The sequence below is a fragment of the Sapajus apella genome, unplaced genomic scaffold, assembly GCF_009761245.1.
Source record: "Sapajus apella isolate SASKATOON/1434 unplaced genomic scaffold, GSC_monkey_1.0 scaffold112, whole genome shotgun sequence".
Taxonomy (NCBI): Eukaryota; Metazoa; Chordata; class Mammalia; order Primates; family Cebidae; genus Sapajus; species Sapajus apella.
This window is the reverse complement of record NW_022437052.1, coordinates 3,890,097-3,910,372: the sequence shown is the minus strand read 5'-3', so window position 1 is coordinate 3,910,372 and position 20,276 is coordinate 3,890,097. Positions and strand designations below refer to the sequence as shown.

Sequence of the window (20,276 nt, the reverse complement as noted above, 5' to 3'; positions counted from 1 at the left end):
GGATCTGATGGAGTAGCCAGTTCCCTCCCTCCTCCCCAGGGAGGATCCTGGCTCCAAGTCCCACAGGGAGTTTTTAGGGGGCCTAGTCCCCAGGGTGGGGCAGTTGGGAGGTTGACCACTCTGTCACCTGCTCCTGGGGCTCAAAGGCTGATCGAGGCCACAGCCGGTGCTGGTGTCACTGCCTGCGCCCAGTCACAAGAGGCGGCAGAGTTGGCTGGGCCTGATTTTCTTGGCGGGGGCTGGACGCTGACCAAGCCCATCGCAGGACAGACCTGCCTGCCCAGATCTGGGCGTCAGGGCCCTCTGACCCCTGTTCACTGTGTCCAGGTGCCTGGAGCTGAGAAGCCGCCCAGCCAGTCCCACATCCTGGTCCTGGCACAGCTGCCTCCTGTCCTCGTGAGAAGCCTGGCTTCAGGCCCATGCACTGCTGCCCAGTTCCAGGCTGGCTGCCCTGCTGGTGCCCACCCCGACCCCCTGCCCACCCACCTCTCTGCAGACCCAGGGTGTGCTGTACCCCCTGCCTCCTTTGCTGCTGGGTGGAATTTGGGGCACCCGGGAGTCATGTCCTCAGAATTAGCTCATTTAGTGTCCCAGGCCAAGCTACACCCCAGGGGGATGAGGTGACCAGTGGGCACACATCCCTGACACCCAACTTCCCAGGCCCACCCCACCCCATCCTCCCCTGGGGGCCCTGGCCAGCAATTCACCAAGGCAGCAGCCCTGGGGTGAGAGCAGGGGGTGACAGGGACAGGTCTCCCTGTTGGCCAGGCCCTGGTGCTCAGGCCATGGAGTCACATAGAGGGGCCGCTCTTCCCTCCAGCATGATCCTGGAAGGCCTGGCAGCCACCCGCCATGCCGGGGACCTGGGTGCCATGTCCACCTCCTCCTTTGGTTCTGGGATTCCCCTGGCTCCTGTCCATGGGCATGCCCTCCGGAGAGCCGAGTGGGGCGGGCAGACAGTGTGGCCTCCTGGGGGTCCACATACCCCTTCTCACTAGGGCTGGGGAATGGCTCCTACAGCTGCGGGGAGCAGGCCCTGGGCAATACCAAGAGCTGGGGCCGGCTCTGGCTATGCACGGTGTCTGTGACCTGAGGCAGAGCCTGTGCCAGCCTGCGCCTGTCTCCACTAGCGAAAGCTGTGCGGCAGGTCAGGGCGGCTGGGCTGAGGCCTCAGGTTGGCCTCCTGTCACCTGCTCTTCTAGGGATGCAGGCTGCTGCATGGGAGAGCCAGCCTGGCCAGGCCCTGGGACTCAGCTCCATTGTCTCAGCTGGCCTGGTGACCTGGCAGCTAGGTGCAGCATGGAGGGCCCCTGCCTCAGCTTCTGACCCTCAAGCAATTTTGCCTGCCTGAGCCCGTCAGCCCCAGACCCTGAGGACCCCATCCTGAGGACTCTGCTTTCTTCCTGCAGTAGGTCTTCCGCCCTGTCCTCCCGGGCCCAGCCCCCGCCTCCCTGCTCCCGTCCCTGTTGCCCCTTCCCCAGAGAGTCACCAGGGCCTGCCTGTACTTGCCTTCGCCTGGGGGAGCTGCCAGCACTGGGTGTAGACAGGTTGGGGGCACCCTTTCATCTGGAGCCAGGGTTGGGGATGCTGGTCTGGCCTGGACACCCCCACATCTGGAGCCAGAGGTGGGGCTCAGGGGTGGGGAGACTGTGATTCTTAAAATTTCAAGGTATGAGTTTTTTTTTTTCAGGAGCCTCCCACCCCATTGAAGTGCAGGGGCTCAGCCTGGACCCCACACCCCATGTACACACACACGCTTGCACTTCCACACCCATGCAGCTTACCTTCCAGTAGTGCTCAGCCTGTCAGGCCAGTTGGCGGCAGCTCTCTGGGCTTGTGGCCCTGAAGCGAGGTCCCCGGCCTCCACTGCCCCCTCCTCACAGCAGCGGGGCAGCCTGGGTCCCTGTGAGACGATTGCTCCTGAGCTCTAGCCTCTCCACAGACCCAGGTACTCCTCCCAGCCCCACCCCCACCCCACCCAGCTGGCTCTACCTGCCTGGGTGCAGCTGGCATGGACCACACCCTCTACCTTCCCCTCTGCCCGAATTCTGGGACCCACGTCTGTCCGCGTGCCACCCCTGCCTCCTGTTGTCCCAGCAGGTATGAGAGCCTGGACCAATCTCCCTGTCAGGTGGATTTCAGACATGGGACCGTGCATGGGCTGGGGTCCTGATGCCCCTTCACACGTGACGCAGGCCCTGCCTCCCCCTTCCCTTCTTTGGCCCCCTCACCCCTGAAAAGCCTCATCCAGGAGCCTGAGGGTGTCGGGACACAGATCACTGTCAAGCTCTGCCCCTCCCCATGTACGCCTGCTACCCGGGCGGACTGGAACATGAGATGCACGCACGAGCTCCCGTGGGCCTGGCAGCTCAGGCCTCCCACCCGGTGGGGCAGGACAAACCCCTGTTTGATGGGGGAGCTAAGTCAGGAGCTGCAGGCCCCTGGCTAGTGGGACATGGGGCTGGAATTGGGGTTTGTTCTACCTTCCTGGGCTGAACCTTGGGTGGGGGGACGTCGCAGCATGGCCCTGGGCCTCGATCTTCCCACCTGCAAAGTAGCCTCCACAATGCTTCCCATCCTGGGTGGTCGGGGTGAAGTTGGACAGGCAGAGCAGGTGTGTGCCCTGAGTCCTGGCTGCAAGTTCCGTAGAATTCTGCTTAGAAACAGCGCTGCCGGCTTCCCTTTTCTTGGAGACCCCTCCCTCCCTCCCCCACCTTTCCTTCCAGACCCCAGGATTTCTCCAGTGCTCTCTCCTTCCTGTGTCACAAATCATGCCTAGACAGGGGCAGCTGACCTCTGCCCTCCTCAGCCGGCGTGGGTTCGGCTGGCAACCACCTTCCCAGCCAGCAACTCAGAGCCCAGCTTCGCGTCTGCAGGTCCTGGGGCTGACGGCATCGTGCTGCCTACCTTGGAGTGTTCTGGGGCCCATGAGAGCAGAGTCTTTATCAAAACATCCTTCATCAAAAGATGTGTGCTTCTTTCTTATTTGCTTTTTCTTTTGGAGACAGAGTCTCGCTTTGTTGCCCAGGCTGGGGTGTTCATGTGGCTCTGCTCCATGTCATATGCAGGGTCCCAGGCCACCTGCCTTGAAGGCGGTGCTGAAACTAGCGTGTACTTGAGAGTGGGCTCCCAGTACCCTCCCGAGGTCCTTCACAGCTGCCTGGCCACAGCTATTAACAATGTGATCTGGGTTCACTGCAACCTCTGCCTCTGGCTCAGGCCGTCCTCCCACCTCAGCCTCCCAAAGTGTTGGGATAACAGCCGTGAGCCATGCGCTTGGCCTTATTTCTGAAAATGACTCTGAATCCCCAGAGCTCCAGCGCTTTCAGTCTTCTCACAGTTGTTAGGGAATCTACACATCCTCACTCGCTGCTCGAGTCACCCTTCACTACACCCAAGGCAGGGTTTGTCATTTTTCTCGCTGTGATGCCAAAGTATAAAACCAAAGTGGCAGAGTGCCCCTGTGCAGTTCTTTTCCCCACCATTCTGGTCTCTCTGGTTTCATTCCTTTTGGTCAGGCCCTCATTCCAGTCACTTACCCACGGCTCCTGTTCCAATTGCATTCCCAGATGCTCAACAAGATAACCGAGGCCAGCTCAGTCTGCTGGTCCCCGCGTGCTGCTGTCCCCCTTCATGGGTCATTTGTCATCATCAGTCCACATGGACCAGGGCTCGTCAACACCCTGGAGAAGCCACGTGAAACAAGAGCCAAGAACAGTCCTCTCATTGGCTCTTTTTGGCCTCCAAGGTCACCACATCCACTTCGGAAAAGGGGGTGGTGGGGAGACTTGGGGAGGTTCCCTTGCAGCCAAGCAGAAAACAGTGCTGGAAGCTGCACCGTGCTGGTGCAAGTGTATTGCTTTGGAGTGAACACTGTCCACTGTCTCAGCTGCAGTGGCTGCCATAGGCCCCGTGTTCATTACTAACAGTGGGCCGTGAGTTTCTGGGAGCTGTGATTACAGCTGGATTGCGGGTAAATGCCACTGGCAGCTCGTACTCCTAAAGGAGCAGCAATCCCCACAGCAGAAGGCTGTGCCTGCGATGATGGCCAGAGAGCTCCTCACTGGAGCAGGGGTGGCTCCTGAGTTATGAGGCTGGGAGCAGGCCTCAGAAAGCAGAGGGCCAGGGCCCTTCCACAGTTGCTGCCATCTGATTTACAGCAGAGAAGTTGGCCGGATGGCGAAGGCGCTTCGCCTCGGTCCGTGTTGCTAATGGCTGCCAGGTGGCTGTGAAGGACCTCAGGAGGGCGCTGGGAGCCCATTCTCAATCACATGCCTGTTTCAGCACCATCTTCAAGGCGGCTGGCTTCGGGACCCTGCACAGGACACGGGGCAGAGCCGTGTGGACATCCCAGGAGCCTCCAGGCAATGTGCCCACCCCTCCAGAGCCTTAGTTTCTCCACAGCCTACTTTATTATTTTTTATGAAATTCATTTTTGTCTTTATATGCTTTTTTAAATACAGAGATGGGGTTTCCCCATGTTGCCCAGGTTGGTTTTGAACTCCTGGCTCAAGCAATCGGCCTGCCTTGGACTTCCAAAGTACTGGGATCACAGGCACCTGCCTCCACGCCTGGCTAACTTTTTGTATTTTTAGCACCTGCCTCCACGCCTGGCTAACTTTTTGTATTTTTAGTACAGATGGGATTTCTCCATGTTGGCCAGGCTGATCTCGAACTCCTGACCTCAGATGATCCGCCCACCTCGACCTCCCAAAGTTCTGGGATTATAGGTGTGAGCTACCACGCCTGGCCTTCACAGACTACCTTTGAAGAGTGGTCACAAGGACTCAATTAGATGGGACAGGCCTCCCGGGCCTGGCTCTCAGGAGCCAATGCTCTCCCGAAAACAAGAGTGCCACACTAGACTGGGCACCCTTGGAGGCAAACGACCTTGGCTTTGGTGAGAACAATTTTCCTGGTGCAGTTGCTGCGTGAAAGAAAAGGAAGCCATTGCCAGCACAGTGGCTCACGCCTGTGATCCCAGCACTTTGGGAGGCTGAGGTGGGCAGATCACCTGAGGTCAGGAGTTCGAGACCAGCCTGAACAACGTGGTGAAACCCTGTCGTGATATGTGCCTGTAATCTCAGCTACTCGAGAGGTTGAGGCAGGAGAATCGCTTGAACCAGGAAGGCAGAGGTTGCAGTGAGCTGAGATTGAGCCACTGAACTCCAGCCTGGGCGACAGAGTGAGACTGTTTCAAAAATAAAAAAGGAAGCCATGAAGGAGAACCACGGGGCCCGTGACTGGGGTACAGGGGCTCCAGGGTACCCCGCAGGGGTGATTCCGGCTTCTCCACCTTGGGGTGCGGCCTCTCTGTGCCTGCTTCTGTGTATGGAAAATGCAGGGGACCACTCATGGGGCGAGGCCTGAATGGGTGGCCCTGGTGGTAAGGGCAATCCCACGGCCAGCAGTCCATCATTACCGCTAAGGGACAGGTCAGGAGGCGCAAGCCGCAGAGCTGCATCCGGACTCATATTGGAGCGCTGTCCACACTGTGTCCCCACTGGTTAAATAAGTGAAGCTGCAGCTCTTCAACAAAACTGTCGGGTTTTTATTTGTAGAGACAGGCAAGTATGTATTAACATGGGGTCTTGCTTCATTGCCCAGGCTGGGCTCAAACTCCCAGGCTCAAGCCACCCTCCCTGTCTCAGCCTTCCAAGTAGCTGAGATTTGGGGCATGAGCCACCACACCCAGCAAAAACATCTGACTTTTAGACAAGTGTGAGTAATTACAGGCTAATACCAAAGGGCAAGGCTTCTGCCCAGGCACCCACTCTATTAATCTGCTGACATCATGCCCTGGCCTCTGGTTCAAGGCTGAGCCCTTGGTGAGCTGGTCCCCCTACTCCACCCCCGCCCCAGGTCCCCTTCCTTTGGCAGTGATCCTGAGTCCCTGCACCTGTCCTGACACACCTGCTACCCACTGGGGCTTTACTCATGTGCAGATGGCCCTTCCTTTTTCCTTCCATCCACTCTTTTATGGCCCTTAAAATTGTGGGTTCAGGCCCCCCAGGAGGCAGACACCAAGTGGGATTCAATGTAGGATTTCATGAGGGGCTGGCAGACCTGACGCATGCCTGCCCGAGAGTCCTATCTACCAGGGCTGGGTTTGCCTCAGTATACCCTGGGTCCCTGCTGCATGTAGATGATGGGGGCAGCACCTCCTCCAGGAAATCTGCCAGGATCCCTACATGGGACTCTGCTGCTCTCTTCTCATGCTAAGGTTGTCTGATAGCCAACCAGGCTGTGAACCCACAGGGGCAGGGACCACGGCTGTGGGTGACCCAGCAGGCAGCATGGCACTGGGCATTCCGCAGCCCTTGCTAAAGAAGTGAGCCCCTGAAGAGTCAGTTTCCTTCTGTCCCATCTTTAGCAAACTCACCTTCCAAACTCCTTTTAAATCGGACCAGCAGTCTGAAATGGTCCTTCCCATCACCTGTCCTCGAGGGTTTCTAATATCGAGAAAATTGGCCAGGTGTCATGGCTCATGCCTGTAATCCCAGCATTTTGGGAAGCTGAGGTAGGAGGATCGCTTGAGTCTAGGAGTTTGAGACCAGTCTGGGCAACATAGTGAGACCCTCATCTCTAGTAAAAACACAAAACTTAGGCACTTCAGGAATGAGGCATGCACCTGTAGTCCCAGCTACTCAGGTTGCTTGGCTGAGCATGGGAGGATCGCTTGAACCTGGGAGTCAAGGCTGTAGTGAGCTGAGATTGCTCCACTGTGCTCCAGCCAGGTTGATAGAATGAGACCCTATCTCAAAAAAAAAAAAAAAAGAAGAAAAAAAAGAAAATCGCAGGACTTCAGAAGCTATTAGAAATGAGCAGGGGTTAGGCTGGGCATGGTGGCTCACACCTGTAATCCCAACACTTTGGGAGGCTGTGGCAGGCAGATCATTTGAGGTCAGGAGTTCAAGACCAGCCTGACCAACATGGTAAAACGCCCTCTCTTCTAAAAAATACAAAAAATCAGCCAAAGGTGGTGGCGCACGCCTGTAGTCCCAGCCACTCGGGAAGCTTAGACTTACTTGAACCTGGGAGGCGGAGGTTGCAGTGAGCCGAGATTGCACTACTGCGCTCCAGCCTGGGCAACAGAAAGAGACTCTGTCTCAAAAAAAAGAAAAAAAAAAAAAAGCAGCAGGGGTTTAGAATAGGATAATAGGCATAACAATTAAAAAAGAAAAAAAAAAAAAGGGAAGAAATAGGGCACATGCCTGTGATCCCAGCACTTTTGGAGTCTGAGGCAACAGGATCACTTGAGGCCAGGAGTTCAAGACCAGCCTGGGCAACAGTGAGACCAGCCTCTATTGAAAAAAATAAAAAGGAATAAAGAAAATATTCCTTTCTAATTCCACAAACACCCTATGCCCCTAAGGTGTTTCTTCACAGGTAGCTAAGACTTAGTAAACCCCCCGATTCTCTGGAAGGCCAGGCGGGGCGCTCACTCTGCTCCAGAGTGTTGCCTGGTTTCTGCCTCTGGATCCTGTCACCCACCTCAACTCTCCAGTTGCCTGTTTTTCACGAGACTGCCAGTCGAGTGGTCCAAATCTTCGACTTCCAGCTTCAGAAATTCCAACTTGGGCATGATCAGTAAAGCTTCCCTGGCAGCAGGTGGAGGGAAAGCCCAGGCTGCCACTTGTCAGAGGCGTAAATGCCATCCTGAAGCCAATTCCTGGCCCTGGGCTCTGCCAACCCTTGTGAACACTGCTTCCCGAAAGACTAAGTCTTGTGGCCTCAGCACAGCAGGACCCCTGCCTTCCCCACAGGGAGGTCATGTTCAGCCACAACCCAGCTGCCTACCTCTGGCGACCCACCCCAGTGCCCTGCACCGCCCTGCCTCGCTCCTCCCTCCTGATCTCTGCACACGAGGCTCCTTTGACAGAAGTGTCCCTCCACTCTTGCCATTCAGGATTCAGAGGCCAGCGTCTGTCCCCAGCTGCCGCACAGGAACAGGCACACACAGAAAGATAGAAATGTCCGCTGACAGCCACCAGCTTCCCAGCGGGCTCAGAGAAGTCAGGGGAGGAGGAGCAGGGTGACAGCACGTACAGGCCCACGCCTGCGATCCAGGCAGTGGCCGGGAATGACATTCCTCTGCGTTTTCACCCAACAAGTTTTCCTTCCCTGTGAAGAACATGAAACTGAACTCATGCTGTGCCACTGTGGGGTCTTGCCATTGTTAAGGAGGATGGGGAAGTATTCTGGGATACACATTTGCTTTTAATAAAAAAGAAATTTTCTCCTAAAATTGATCCTGCACACAGGGAGCCATAAGCCAGGCCTGCTGGCTCATTCCTCCAATTCTCAAACACAAGCAACGACTCAGGTCCCAGTGAGATCCATTCACAACTCCCTTGGGACATGCTCCATGCTCCACCTCTACCCCCATGCACAGATAATCTTAGTAACCAGAGTAAAAGTCTGCCTGAGACACAAATATTTTTCCTGGCTCCAAGAGCTAGTGCCAGACAAAGTTCCTCCCTCCACCGGGAAGGGAGGCAAGACTTGAGTCCCTGAGAGGGTGTCTGGGTCCTCACGTGTCCTGCTGAGCAGTGAGGGGCAGCTGCCTCCAGGTCACCACACCTGGCACACCCGGATCACCTCCCTCAGCGCCTTCACCCCCTCCATGCTTTTGTCTTTCATGGCCACAGCGAGGAGGACTGCTTTGTTTCCAGCTTCTTGAGACACAAACGCTACCAGGTTCTTTGCAAAGACGTGGATGAGAGGCTGTGAAAGGAGGGAGAAGAAAACATTTTAACTGCAAGAAGCCTGGTCTTTTCCTCAATGCTTTCATAAAGTATCCCTCAGGAACCCAGATAGGCCTCCCATACCACCATTAACCACCACCATGTTAAGTCCATGCCACAGTGACTCAGAGTACAGGCAGCACTCAGAACACTCCAGTCAGGAACACACTGCTAAGGACGCGTTATTCTGTTCATTCTCTCCGCGCCTTTGCAGCCCTGTCTCTTCTGGCTGACTCTCATCTAAAAGAACCCAGGAAAGACAAGCCTGTGGAGGCAAGTGCTGACGAATCTCACATGTGATCTTTGCAGAGCAGAGCAGGGCAGGGCACAGCCAGCCACCTGCTCACATAATGAATCATGGCAGGGGAGGCGGCCTGAATGACAAAATTGGTACCTCTGCTTGTCTGCTGGATAAAATGCCTGCAGACTGGACAAAGCATCCACCGAGGACAAGCAGGGTGCCTTGAGACCCACGAGTGCCCGGAAAATGCTGTTGCTGTACGGGGCTTTGTCTGTCAGATGCCCCATATCCTTAACAACAAATCACAGCCAATGAAGGGCTGTTTCCTCCTCCCTGGGGGTCCCTTCCTGACAACTTTATTACTATTATTTTGAGATGGAGTTTCGCTCGTTACCTAGGCTGGAGTGCAATGGCGCGATCTCGGCTCACAGCAACCTCCGCCTCCTGGGTTCAAGCAATTCTCCTGCCTCAGCCTCCTGAGTAGCTGGGACTACAGGTGCGTGCCACCATCTCTTGACCTCGTGATCCACCTGCCTCGGCCTCCCAAAGTGCTGGGATTATAGGCGTGAGCTACTGCACCCAACCTATTATTAGTATTTTCAGAGGCAGACTCTTGCTCTGTCATCCAGGCTGGAGTGCAGTGGCACAATCATGGCTCACTACAGCCTCAACCTCCAGGGCTCAAGTGATCCTCCCACCTCAGCCTCCCAAGCAGCTGGGACCAAAGGCACTCACCACTATGCCCAACTAATTTTTTTCTTTTCTTTTTCTTTTTTTTTTTTTTTTGAGACAGAGTCTCCATCTGTTTCCCAGGCTGGGATGCAGTGGCATGATCTTGGCTCACTGCAACCTCTGCCTCTTGGGTTCAAGCGATTCTTGTGCCTTAGCCTCTGAAGTAGCTGAGATTACAGGCATGTGCCACCACACCCAGCTAATTTTTAGTAGAAATGAGATTTCATCATGTTGGCCAGGCTGGTTTAGAACTCCTGATCTCCAGTGATCTGCCCACCTCAGACTCCCAAAGTGCTCTGATTACAGGTGTGAGCCACTGCGCCCAGCCTCTCTCTCTCATTTTTTGTAGGCACTTGTTTTTTTGTAGAGACTTCTGTGTGCATTGTTGTGTTGCCCAGGCTGGTCTCAAACTCCTGGCCTCAAGCGATCTGCCCACCAAGGCCTCTGAAAGTGCTAGGGTTACAGGTGTGAGCCACAGTTCCCGGCCAATCCACTTTACCTCATCCTGCCCCAGAAGGACTTTTGTGGTGAGCACAGGTTTGCTGATGTCATTGGCCACGCTGCTGGGCTCCAGGGAGACCAGGGTACCCATCTTCCCAAACTGGGTCACCACCACCAGGATGTGACTACTGAAGGCCGTGCACACCACCTGGGTGGGGACTCCACACACCATCTCCGTCTTCTGTTTTGATATCACCAACGGCGTATCTTCCATTGCGGGGCTCTTTAATGGCAGCTTTGATTTAGGTTAAACAGGAGAAAAAAAAGAGTTAATCAAACGGATTATGTACAGATATGAAGCACCGGGCATTGAAACAGAAATGGAAGAAGGTCCATTCAAAAGGAGAGGCAAGGCGCGGTGGCTCATGCCTGTCATCCCAGCACTTTCGGAGGCCGGGGCAGGAGGACAGCTTGAGGCCAGGAGTTCAAGACCAGCCTGGCCAACATAGTGAGACCTCCATCTCTACCAAAAAAAAATTACAAAAAAATTTAAAAATCAGCCCCGCGCGCCTGTGGTCCCAGTTAATCAGGAGGCTGAGGCGGGATGATCACTTCAGCCTGGGAGGTCGAGGCTGCAGTGAGCCGTGATCACACCACAGCACTCCAACCTGGGCGACAGAGCGAGAATCTGTCACTAAAAAATAAAACCCAGGCTGGAGCGGGACCGCCCGCACAGACCGTGCCAGGGGCTTCCTGGGTTAGCGGATCGACTTGCACGTTCACACTGCCAGGCCGGGCAGTGGCTTCCTGCCCCTAGGCCCCGCCACCGCCGCCCTGGCCCTACAACCGCGGGTCGGGGACCCCCATGACACGCGGGGCCAAGACCAGCAGCGCTACCGCAGGACGCAACTGCCCGGGAAGACTCGGCAGTACCTGCTCCCACCAAGCAGGCGTCGCGCTCGGAAACGGCTCTGCGTGAGCGACGCTGGCCCGCCCCCATTCGCAGGTTCTGTCCACCTTCCGGAAGTAAGGGCCGCGGCGTTTCCGGTCCCCGGGACGTGGGGCTCCCGGGCTCCTGAGCTGCTCGGGTTCCGCGCTGCCGGGAGTGCTTGGGGGCGCCTTAGCGCGGGACCCCGTTCTTTTCAGGAAAGGGTGTTGCGACCATCTTTGTCCCCGGGCCTTCAGCTGCAGACCTTCGGGGCCCTCGCTGGTGAGAGCTCTGTCCGCCGTGTCTGTGTCCAGGACCCCCCCGAAGCGTAGCGCAAGGGAACCCCCTGCGCTGGGAGCCCGGCCCTTTTCGACCTTCGGCTTTGGGCTGGAGGCATTGTAGTCACCACAGCGAACGCTTATTTGGCACCGAGTGTGTACCAGACATCGTTTTAAGCGCTTTATACCCATAACTCGTTTGATTTCAGCCACCCGGTTCAGTAGAAGCGTTTCATCCACGTTTTACAGACGCGTGCAGGTGCGGAGAGCTTGGCCACGCCTGGGCAGCTGGCAGCCTGTGGTGGGCTTCGAACACCGACCCTCAGTCACTGCTCCGTGACACGAAGCCCCAGCAAAGGCCAAGAGGGGGACCAGCCCCACCCTGAAGCAGGATGGGTTCTGGTTCCTCCAGGGACCCCCATACCCCCTACTGCTCAGCCTCAGTTTCTCCAAGCTGGAAGTTTTATTGGCAGGGTCGGGCATCTTTCACAGTGGCTGAGAGTGACTGGAGCCTCCAGAGCCTTCCTCACGGGGTCAAACCCCTTCAGAACCCCACCCTCAGCGGCCTGTCTGTCGTTTCCTGACAGCCATGTCAAGGCTGTATTTTCTGTTATATTACCGGAAAGGGGTTCCGATCCAGACCCTATGAGGGGGTTCTTGGATCTCATGCGAGAAAGAATTCAGGACGAGTCCATAAAGTGAAAGCAAGTTTATTAGAAAAGTAAAGGAATTGAGGTAGAATAATAGGGTCTGCAGACAGGGTACATAAGGCCAATGAACACTTCAGCTGTGACAGGAAATAACATCTCCAGTCCGGGCACAGTGGCTCACGTCTGTAATCCCAGCACTTTGGGAGGCCAAGGCGGGTGGATCATGAGGTCAGGAGTTCAAGACCAGCCTGACCAATATGGTGAAACCCCACCTTTACTAAAAATAAAAAAATTAACTGGCTGTGGTGGCGTGCACCTGTAATCCCAGCTACTCAGGAGACTGAGGCAGAATTACTTGAACTGGGGAGGTGGAGGTTGCAGTGAGCTGAGATTGCACCACTGCACTCCAGCCTGGGTGACAGAGTGAGACTCTGTCTCAAAAAAAAAAAAAAAAAAAAAAAAAAAATCCATAGGGTGTACACTGAGTAAATGATTCTGTAACTTTGTTTCATCCTCTTCATTTAGTAGCTGGGATTACAGACATGCACCACCACGCCTGGCTAATTTTGTATTATTAGTAGAGATGGGGTTTCTCCATGTTGGTCAGGCTGGTCTCAAACTTGCGACCTCAGGGGATCTGCCCGCCTTGGCCTCCCAGAGTGCTGGGGTTACAGGCATGAGCCACCTCGTCCAGGCTGCTTTGTGCGTTTTGTCCATTTCTTTGTTCAAGACGTCAAGAACCTGGACGCCCTCCACCAGTAATAGAATAAAGAATGACTGCTCCATAGACAAAGCAGCCGCAAGGGCTGCGGGTGCCCATTTTTGTGGCTATTTCTTGATTATATGCCAAACAACGGGTGGATTATTTCTGCCTCCCCTTTTAAAACCCTTTAGGATAACTTCCTGATGTTGCCATGGCATTTGTAAACTGGCATGGTGCTGGTGGGAGTGTAGCAGTGAGAATGACCAGAGGTCACTGTCATCACCATCTTGGTTTTGGGCAGCTTCTTTACTGCAAACTGTTTTATCAGCAGACTGCTTATGACCTGTATCTTTTGCTGACCTCCTATCTCATGCTGTGACTTAGAATGCCTTAACCGTCTAGGAATGTAGCCCAGTAGGTCTCAGCCTCATTTAACCCAGCCCCTGTTCAAGCTGGAGCCGCTGTGGTTCACACACCTCTGACATCTACGCCACTACAGCCCTTAGGAAGAGCTTGACTCCCTCTTCTCATGACTTGATGACTTCATATCCAATCCAGGTCAAGTCAAATGAAGCATGCTCCTCCAGTGATGATTTCTGGAGGCCTGAAATAAAAGGCATGCATACAGAACATGTTCAAAATAGACATAAATCAAGAGGAAATTCATTTTTGAGCATTCTTGCAGCCAGTACACAAAAGGAAGGATGATGAGTTTCGTGGTTCTACTACTCAAAAAGCCGGAAGCATCTCAATTTCCCAGGAAAGTCTTAAGTTGCTCCCGGTTCTAAATTTAAACACATATCCACCCACACATACCCCACAAGCAAATTGCCAATGTATTGCTTTGCCATCTAAAATCTTCAAGAGGTTCACTCATTTTTATTCACCTGTGTGTGCATTCTCTCTCTCTGTAGGCAAATAGACACAAGAAATCTGATCCAATCCCCTAAAAAAAAAACAACCAAAAAACCCTCTGAAATAAACTTATCACCTTTATAAAGGGATGTTGAAGAACAAGATGGATGCTGGGTTTTTGCTGTTGTTGTTTTTTGAGGCACAGTCTTGCTCTGTCACCAGGCTGGAGTGCATTGGTGCCATCCTGGCTAACTACAACCTCCACCTCCCGGGTTCAAGGGATTCTCCTGCCTCAGCCTTCTGAGTAGCTGAGATTACAGGTACCTGCCACCACACCCGGCTAATTTTTGTATTTTTAGTAGAGACGGGGTTTCACCATATTGACCAGGCTGGTCTCAAACTCCTGACCTCAGGTGATTTGCCTGCCTCAGCCTCCCAAAGTGCTGGATTATAGGTGTGAGCCACCGCGCCCAGCCTGGATGTTGTTTTTGATGTCACTGTTAATTACATATGTGAGGGATTGTTTGGTCAATTTGGGTCTAGATCTAAGATAAAGATAGTAGGAAAAAAATGAGAGGAGGAGGTTGTCCTAGGCTAAGGTGATGGTCCAGGGACTTTCTGGCAGCCTAAATGGACAGAAGTTATATACCTAGAAGAATGGAGGAGGATCTCATTGCACATCATTGACTGTTCTCCAGTACCGAAGGGTAAATGAACTGGAAAGAAAGACTCTCTGAAGTGCATTCACGTAAAATGGGAATCTAATAGTAATGATGCCAATCATGGCACAAAGAGTTTGAGAAGTTATCTTAAAAAAAAAAAAAAGGAAAGTATCTTAAATTTGTCTTATATTCACTAAATTGTAGGTGAAAATGCCATGGTGTGTTAATCTGTGAAACCAACAAAGAATTAGTCAAGTGCCAATTTGATAGGGTTGTAATTTTTCTGACAAACTGTATGATGGTTCCACACGTTGTCCTTCCCACTGTGTGTGATTCTCCCAGCTCCAGGATGAAGAGGATTGTTTTACAAAAACGTGTAAGGGCGCCGTCAGTTTCCCCAGAAGGCTCTCTTCATCATTTGATATTCACGCCGTATCTTGTTGAAGGGGCATCCAGTGGTTAGCCATGGTGGTGGCCCTACTCTCAGTTGCCTGCCTGTGTGGCTTTGCCAGAACCTCCCACGCTGACCCATGGCATTGGTCTCCGTCTGAGCATCCCTGGCGTCCCATCCGTGGGCTTCCTGAAACCTTACACCTCTTGAAACATAGACAGTTTGGCTTTGCAACTGACATGCTTTGTATGTGCACAGCCTCACAGCACACTCTCCAGTCCGCTCAGCAGGAAAGATCCCAGAGCTCCGCCGGGAGGGGTGTGTGAGTGGAGACCAGTGACGTAACAGGTTCTGTGTTCACGATGATTTCTGTTTTCCTCTGCAGCCCTGTAAAGACAAGGACTCAGATAGTCTGGCCTTTAGACCCAGAGGACTTCCAGGTACAACAAATCTTGATTGGGTAAAGCTTTAGGCATCAGAATCAACCTCCTCGGCTATTAATTTTGAGTAACTCTATAATTTTGGGCAACTTGTCTCAGTTTCTCAGCTTAGAAATGAAGATGGAAAAGGAGGGTGCCTGTCTTGTGGGATTGAGAGAGGCAGCCCCCCCAAAATATAAATAAATAAATAAGAGGCCGGGCGTGGTGGCTCACGCCTGTAATCCAAGCACTTTGGAGGCCAAGGCAGACGGATCACCTGAGGTCGGGAGTTCAAGACCAGCCTGACCAACATGGGGAAACCCCGTCTAAAAAAAATAAATAAATAAATAGAGAGGCAGCCCACACGCGGCGGTTCACTGGAACATCATACGTTCATTACTTTATTATTTATTTGGGAGACAGGGTCTCACTCTGTTACCCAGGCTGGAGTGTGGCGGCATGATCATGGCTCCCTGCAGCCTCAGCCTCCTGGGCTCAAGCAATCCCATCCGTCTCAGCCTCCTGAGTAGCTGAGACTACAGGTACGTACCGCCACGCCCAGCTAATTTTTGTGTTTTTAGTAGATATGAAGTTTTGGTATATTACCAAGGCTTGGAATATCATAAATTTAGCTGTTAGGTTTATGATTACCCAGCTGTTCTCCCTGTCCTTCGATAAATAGACCTTGCTGCTCTATACCTGATGAGGAGCAGCTGGAGTGCAAATGGACCATATGGCCGGGATGTCCTGGGCCTGGCAGGGCTCTCTACAAGCTGCTGGAGTGGTGACCATCAGGCCCTGCACAGGGCCCCCAGGGGCTGCCTGAATGGCTGCTTTTTTTTTTTTTTTTGAGACAGTCTTGCTCTGTCGCCCAGACTGGAGTGCAGTGATGCGATCTCAGCTCACTGCAACCTTCGCCCTTGCAGGTTCAAGCAATTCTCCTGCCTCAGTCTTCTGAGTAGTTGGGATTACAGGCGTGTGTCACCATGCCCGGGTAATTTTTGTATTTTTAGTAGAGACAGGGTCTCACCATGTTGCCCAGGCTGGTCTTGAACTCCCGGCCTCAAGCAATCCTCTTGCCTCAGCCTCCCGAAGCATGGGGATTAAGTGTGAACTACCACGCCAGGCAATATTCAGCCTCTGCACCATCACAGCCCACCTCAGTAGCCAGAACTGACTGTGGCATTGAGGCTGTTTTGACAATTACCAGGCCCATCAAGGGGAATTTGGGACGTATAGGTTGGCTTCATTGCTATGTGTAGTCTTTCTGCTTCTTGCAAAAGCCTAGGAGTGCAGAGAGCTCAGAACCACTGATCACAGTGGGTGTTTATGAGTCTGTCTGTTTATGAGTTTATGATCAGTGGGTCCCTGTGACCCGTGAAGGGAGGGAAGCTTTACTGAGCACCCCTTACGTATCATGTCCTGTGCCGGGCCCTTCTGCAAAGGTGATGTCATGCACTCTCCCCAACTATTCAGCAAGCAGGAATCGGTTTCTCTAAAAGGAATAAAGCACTTGACACAGGCCACAGCACGAACAAGCCTCAACAACGTTACGCTTCGTGAAGGAAGCCAGGCACAAATGGCCACACAGTGCATGGTTCATTTATAGACAGTTTCCAGAACAGACAAATCCACAGGGTCAAGAAGCAGACTTAGGCCTGGGCACGGTGGCTCACGCCTGTAATCCCAGCACATGGGAGGCTTAGGAGGGCAGATCACCTGAGGTCAGGAATTCCAAAACTAGCCTGGCCAACATGGTAAAACCCCGTATCTACACAAATACAAAAATTAGCTAGGCATGGTGGCGGGTGCCTGTAATTCCAGCTACTCCATCTCTACCAAACATAAACATAAAATTAATGGGCATGGTAATGTGCATCTGTGGTCTCAGCTACTTGGGAGGCTGAAGTGGGAAGATCACTTGAGCCCAGAAAGTCAAGGCTGCTGTGAGCCATGATTGCACCATTGCACTCCAGCCTGGGTGACACAGCTAGACCCTATCTCAAAAAACAAAAAGAAACTGGACATTGACTCAGAGAAGCAGACACACACTGCCCCTGCAGAGGAGATGAGGCCAGGGCCAGGAGGGGGACTCTGGACTGTGGGCAGGCTTCACTGCTGGGCTATAGATCTTTCTCTTTTTTTTTCTAGAAGGAGTTTTGCTATTGTTGCCAAGGCTGGAGTGCAATGGCACAGCCTTGGCTCACTGCAACCTCCGCCCCCTGGGCTCAAGCAATTCTCCTGTCTCAGCCTCCCAAGTAGCTGGGATTACAGGTGCGTCCCACCATGCCCTGGTAATATTTGTATTTTTAGCAGAGACGGGGTTTCGCCATGTTGGCCAGGCTGGTCTCCAACTCCTGACCTCAGGTGATCCACCCGCTTCAGCCTCCCAAAGTTCTGGGATTATACGTGTGAGCCACTGCATCTGGCCTCTTTTTCCTTTTTTTTTTTAGACAGGGTGTTGCTCTATCACCTAGGCTGGAATACAGTGACACAATCATAGCTCACTGCAGCCTCCACCTCCCAGGCTCAAGCAACCCTCCCACCTCAGCCCCCAGGGTAGCAGAGACTACAGGTGCTTGCCACCACACCTGGCTCATTTAAAAAATATTTTTATAGAGATAAGGTCTTGCTATGTCACCCAGGCTGGCCTCAAACTCCTGGGCTCAAGCGATCCTCCCACCTCAGCCTCCCAATGGGATTACAGGCATGAACCACAGCGGCAGGCCAAGATCTTCTTCCTCGCTAGCAGACCTGAAGCTGAGGCCTGGGAGACTCCATGCCCCAGAGACTCCAGCTTTTACACTGGCCTCATCACTGCCTTTGCTGTGCCCCCAGCTGGGTGTGAGAATCTTGTGGCCTTGCCATGTGCCTGTAGGGTTGCCGTTGGCAGTGACCTACACACTATGGTTGCAAAGGCACTTGGATAAATAGCAGCACAGACATAGAAATGATTCCAATTGGAGCATTCCACAAGACACAGATTATCTTTAGCACCTAGTTATCTGGAAAAACAACGAACCACTTATTTTTTCTGAACTTTGATAGTCCAAGTCGAGGGTGGGGCAGGGCAGGATTTAAGAAGCATCTGCTGCTACAGTTTTTTGGAGAAAAAAAGATTAAAAGCAACCAATTGAAAATTACAGATATTTTCTCATAAGAGCAAAACCCAGGGTTGTCTAATGTAAAATTCATATTTTTTTCCCAAAGGAAATTAATGAATCCTATTAAAAAAAAAAAAGAAAAAAAACAAATCCAGTTTATAAGGATCCAGGGAGAGATTCATCTAGAAAGCAAATTAAACCTTTTCTTGGGGAGCATTTAAAGATGGCTTGGAGCCAGGCGTGGTGGCTCTTGAATGTAATCCCAGCACTTTGGGAGGCCAGGGTGGGAGAATCGCTTGAGCCCAGGAGTTGGAGACCAGTCTGGGCAATACGGCAAGACCCCATCTCTACAAAAAAGTTTAAAAATTAGTTGAGTGGCAGCTCACACCTATAGTTCCAGCTACTCAGGAGGCTGAGGCAGGAGGATTGCTTGAACCCAGAAGGTCAAGGCCGCAGTGATCTATAATGGTGCCACTGCACTCCAGCGTGGATGACAGGGTGAGACCCTGTCTCAAAAAAAATTAAAACAAAGACCAGTGGCGTTTCTTGCTGGGCATAGTCTCAGTTTCGCCAGCGCTGTGATTGCTGTGTTGCCCAGGGATGCTCTGAGCTTTGCAGGTTTTTTTGTTTTTGTTTTTGTTTTTGTTTTGGAGTCTGTCTCTGTCTTGTAGGCTGGAGTGCAGTGGTGCGATCTCAGCTCACTGCAACCTCTGCCTCCCAGGTTCAAGCAATTCTTCTGCCTCAGCCTCTGGAGTAGCTGGGATTACAGGCAGGCACCCTCCACCATGCCCTGCTAATTTTAGTATTTTTAGTAGAGATGGGGTTTCACCTTGTTGGCCAGGCTGGTCTTGAACTCCTGACCTCAGGTGATCCACCCGCCTCAGCCTCCCACAGTGCTAGGATTACAGGCGTGAGCCACGGAGCCCAGCCAGGCTTTGGAGTTCTATGTGAACTGGAGTATTTCATTTAACACCACACAGTAAACAAAGAAAACCCACTGCTGCTGGGCCCCTTTCCATCATGGCGCAGAATTGAGAGTTTAGCACGTCACTTTGTTTTCCGCTGAACTTAGTTAAGTTCCAGTCTTACAATCTCCCTAGCTTGAGGCTTTCTGTCTTTGTTGCAAATATTGAAAACTGCCACCTCACCTCTTGCACTATTTGCTTAGTTCTTTAAGAAATGAAACCTTAATCCATGTACAATTTCTAAAAGCCTTTATTTCAATATTTTAAGAAGTTATTTCCCCTGGCAAAGAAGCCGCCCAGTGGCCGGGTGAGGAGCCTGATGACAAAGCTCATTAGCCTGAGTGGAAGCTCATTCATTATTGCTGCGTTTTTGCTCTTCCAGGAGAGAATGGAGTGTTTCATGGTCTCTGGGTGAACGTTTGTGGAAGTGATTGAATTAAACAAGGCGTGCAAAGCAAGTGGTTCGTGAGGTGGTGTGGGGGTGTAGGGATGGGGAAAGACCCAGGAGGCAGGACACAGCCCAAGCCCTGCCTCGTCCCCACCTCTAACTTGCTGACGACCTTGGATGATTCCCTTATGGTCTTGGGTCTGTTTTTTCATCTGTAAAATGGCAAGATTGGCAATGTGGCCTCCAGGTCTGTGCTTCTGTGATTGTTGTGTTTCCTGGGGGGGTTCCTATCTGCTCCTAAGACTCTCGAACTGGGGTGGGGACGGGGACCAAGAAGGAAGGGGTGGCCTGGTGGTCCTGCCTGTGGGAGGTAGAGACAGACCTGGAGTTGATTTTGTACAAGCAAAGAGGGAGTGTGGAGGGGTGGGAAGGTGAGAAGGGCCTCACTTCCTGAAGGTCCTGTCTGTGTCTGTGGGTGAGTGTAGAGACCTGACTGAATGGCGGGCCAGAACAGGCAGACCGGACACAGCACGAGGGCTTTCTGAACACTGGAACTTTCCAAGACCTTCCACGCACGGCATATGGGGAGAGCCCTGCCCCAGACGGACTGAGCCCTGGGCATGTGTGGCTTGCATCAGATAGTCTGCATTTGGGAGGCTGCACTCAGACTATGAAAGGCTTTTGCAAATCTAAATGGCTGTCATTCTGTAAGCAATGGTAGAACTGGTAACCACAGGGGATACTGCTAAAGGCAGCTCTGACATCTAACAGA

At 52.8% G+C, this 20,276-nt stretch overlaps 1 protein-coding gene across 2 annotated transcripts; it reads right to left on the bottom strand.

Moving 5' to 3' along the window:
- Nucleotides 1-8,199: 8,199 nt before the first annotated feature.
- On the bottom strand, nt 8,200-11,202 carry PSMG3 (proteasome assembly chaperone 3). Of its 2 annotated transcripts, none has more exons than XM_032259859.1 (3): nt 11,095-11,202; nt 10,220-10,444; nt 8,200-8,727 (listed from the first exon to the last, which is right to left on the bottom strand). In XM_032259859.1, the coding sequence occupies exons 2-3, from the start codon at nt 10,433-10,435 to the stop codon at nt 8,575-8,577; spliced, it is 369 nt and encodes a 122-aa protein (XP_032115750.1). In that variant the 5' UTR covers nt 10,436-10,444; nt 11,095-11,202; the 3' UTR covers nt 8,200-8,574. The 2 variants fall into 2 exon arrangements, with proteins under 2 accessions (XP_032115750.1, XP_032115749.1); XM_032259858.1 differs by having other exon boundaries at nt 10,220-10,456; nt 11,095-11,186.
- Between the last annotated feature and the right edge of the window lie 9,074 nt (nt 11,203-20,276).

What these genes read in the sequence shown, in the direction of transcription:
- PSMG3 (XM_032259859.1), bottom strand. Translation starts at nt 10,435, where the DNA reads ATGGAAGATACGCCGTTGGTGATATCAAAACAGAAGACGGAGATGGTG. An exon ending in TCCTTCTGGGGCAGGATGAG is followed by an intron (nt 8,728 to 10,219) that starts GTAAAGTGGATT and finishes CTCCTTTCACAG; the next exon opens with CCTCTCATCCACGTCTTTGC.